At 37.6% G+C, this 2,929-nt stretch overlaps 1 protein-coding gene across 1 annotated transcript; it reads right to left on the reverse strand.

The window, feature by feature from the left end:
• Window positions 1-288: 288 nt before the first annotated feature.
• Window positions 289-2,607, reverse strand: LOC116194409. The gene is made up of 2 exons (XM_031523222.1): window positions 2,187-2,607; window positions 289-545 (listed from the first exon to the last, which is right to left on the reverse strand). The coding sequence occupies exons 1-2, from the start codon at window positions 2,501-2,503 to the stop codon at window positions 488-490; spliced, it is 375 nt and encodes a 124-aa protein (XP_031379082.1). The 5' UTR covers window positions 2,504-2,607; the 3' UTR covers window positions 289-487.
• Between the last annotated feature and the right edge of the window lie 322 nt (window positions 2,608-2,929).

A 2,929-nucleotide genomic window follows, 5' to 3' on the forward strand; every position in this document is an offset into this window, starting at 1 on the left:
ATTAGATAATAACATCATACTATATATGCAGACGAAATGGATGGCATATATACTGTTCACTATATCTCATCAGGTCGATGTTTCTGCAGACGATGAGGTCGATATATTGCCCGCTTATCAACCAATATTTAGAAACTTGACCAGACTAGCTGGTCCAGCTCTAAAGAAAACCGAAATTGCCGTTAAGACACATTAGATGTAGACCGATCAGTTTACTGGATGAGCCAAATCCATCTCCTACACTAGCGAGTCCCAACTTCTTTTTGTTAAACTAACTGGGCTTGATACTTCAATTTAGGTACAATTTTCATTTCATACCGGTTTTTTCCATCGAACTTCGACTAAAACTGGCGAATCCATCAAGAATTCCTTTTAAGAAACAAAAACATATTATAAAGATTATTCATAATGACACACCAATAAAAAGAAAAAACTGTACAGATTTTAACTCAAAATAGCAGACATAATGAATGTAAGCTCGTGCAGGCTAGAATATGAATGGCGTTGGAGAAAATGTAGGGATAGCCGTCGTGACAGAAACTCCGCTGTAAAAGACATCAAAAAAGAAAATTAAATTAATGAAGAAATTATCAGAGATATAGAAGTATTTAATTATAAGAAAAATCCATCATCCGGCAATATGATAGTTTTGGCCGACCAATTGACCGTGAAGAAAGACAAGAAAATGGAGTCATCTCTCATTGCATGTATGTTCTTGGAATTAAGAAAGGCCAGAAACCAACGGAGAGGCCCAAATCACAATAATTTGCCAAAAATGCAACAATTCCCTCATCGGACGAGTAAAAGGCTCCATTGGAGAAGCTCGAATTAATATATATAAATATTGTAAATATTGCAAAAAATACAATTTTTTTTTAGCCAACTTGTAATTAAGAAAATTGGCAACCACCATACCAATAACCCACCTAAAAATCCTATATTTCCGGATGCAATTATTATTTTAAACTTGTAGAAAATTGGGAAACCCCAAAAGAAAATTAAAAAAAAAAAAAAGCCAGCGTGGCCCGTTTTCAGTATTATATGATCGAAAATTATTAAAAATAATAATAATAATGGTAGAGCTCCAGTCCACGACAAGATATTTATTGTCATTGGCCAGTTCAAACTTCAAATTGAATCTTTTTGAGGCGTGAAAATACAAGAAAGCGCCAAATTTTTTTTAGAAAAATTACTTCTAAAGGAAAACAGCTTGTCAAATCTTTTTATCTTATTTCAGTGAAATTACGAGATATTGCCGATCTATTTTTTTCGATGCGTATATATTTTGATATCCATAAGACTAACACATCATCCAATTCAAGTAAGAAAGCTTATTAAAAGATAAAACTCTTCCAATCAAGAATATTTTTCATTTATAAGACGCGTACCCAAAACCTTATTTAAATAGAACAAACGTCAAATTCTACTTGAACGAATCCTCATTAGCATTCTACAGTCTATTTTACTAAGACATATTATAGGTTTTTTCTTCTTTTTGCCACATAAGACATATTATATTATTTGGAGATATTGAACTGAGACCAAGTGGTTCTAAATTATTTTGATTAAGCTTCTCAGACTTCTCTCCCGCAGAAAATTCAAGCTCTGTGTTGACTTATTTAAGAAATCATAATCATTCACATAAAACAGTAGCCAATCGGTCCTTGCTTGCCGGCTGAGAAGGAGGAACTTACAAGGCGTATAAAAATTGCAAGAATTTCCTTAAAATGTTAGAAAAAAAAATGTCAATTACAAGAGACACATGGATAATATAGAAATTTAAATGTCAAATTTTTAAAAAGTAAACTGATTTCCACCGGAAAAAAAAAATTGGTTAAAGCCTATTGATATATATGTGTGCATAGTCATCCATTAGTTTGCTCCATCATACCGACGCTATGTCGTGATAATAACAATTCCAATTTGCTATACATTGGTGAATATGATAGCATGAACATTGCCAATGAACTTAACTCACCGTACTAATGAGCTACTTACTAATTCCAGCATCTCTTCGATCATAACCAATAAAGTACAGTCGATTTCATGCCCATGCGAGTCCATGACAGTAATGTTCACATGACAGTTTTTTACGTCGCACGTAAATGGTATATACTTAATAAAAGAACAATTCCGGCATATAGAAACTGAAGTTTGGGGAGGAAAAAAAGGTATTGCATGCTTACCCATAATCGTCACTGTGTCCACGAACATGGACTGGACCTCGGGACCCGCTGCCTGACTTCTGAGCCGCCTGAATCGGCCTAGACTTCGTCACTGCCCTCCGCTCCCTACTTCTGACCCTCTCCGCCAGCACAGCCCTATCCTCCGTTATCGAGCACAGCGATGGCCTCCACTCCCCCTTCCCTGCACCTCCTCCCCGCTTCCTCCGACTCACTGAGTGCCCGGCCTCCTCGGGCGGGCACCTCCGAGTCCCTACCTCGTCCTCTCTACCGCTCGCTGCCCCGCCGTAGCATGACACCCAACCCGATAGAAACTTCATGTATATATCTACACAAGAACAAACTGTGTGTCCCTCCCCAACTGTTTTTGAGTTTTGGTCTCGTCGTTGCGGAAAAAGGTGAGGATTTTCATTATCTATATATAAACAAAAAACAAAGCATTCATCGTCCCGTCCGGTAGTGTATTTGCCTTTATTGGACGAGGATATAAATTTCAACCCCCGTAGTTGACGAATAATTACTAGTGTGTCCTCGGGGTTCTGTGGATTAGCTCCCCTGCGGGCCCGGCGGCTACCCAGCGGGGACAGCTTGGACATACACTGTTGTATTTGATCTCCACGTGTATCGTGGACCTTTATGTGAACTTGGTGCAAGCTCGAGCGTTGCGTCCAGCAGAAATATTTTTCTAGAAAATATTTAACCTCTTCTAATACAAGAATATAGAAAATGTCTTTTTTCGGCATATA

Source organism: Punica granatum, chromosome 1 (assembly GCF_007655135.1).
Source record: "Punica granatum isolate Tunisia-2019 chromosome 1, ASM765513v2, whole genome shotgun sequence".
Lineage (NCBI taxonomy): Eukaryota > Viridiplantae > Streptophyta > Magnoliopsida > Myrtales > Lythraceae > Punica > Punica granatum.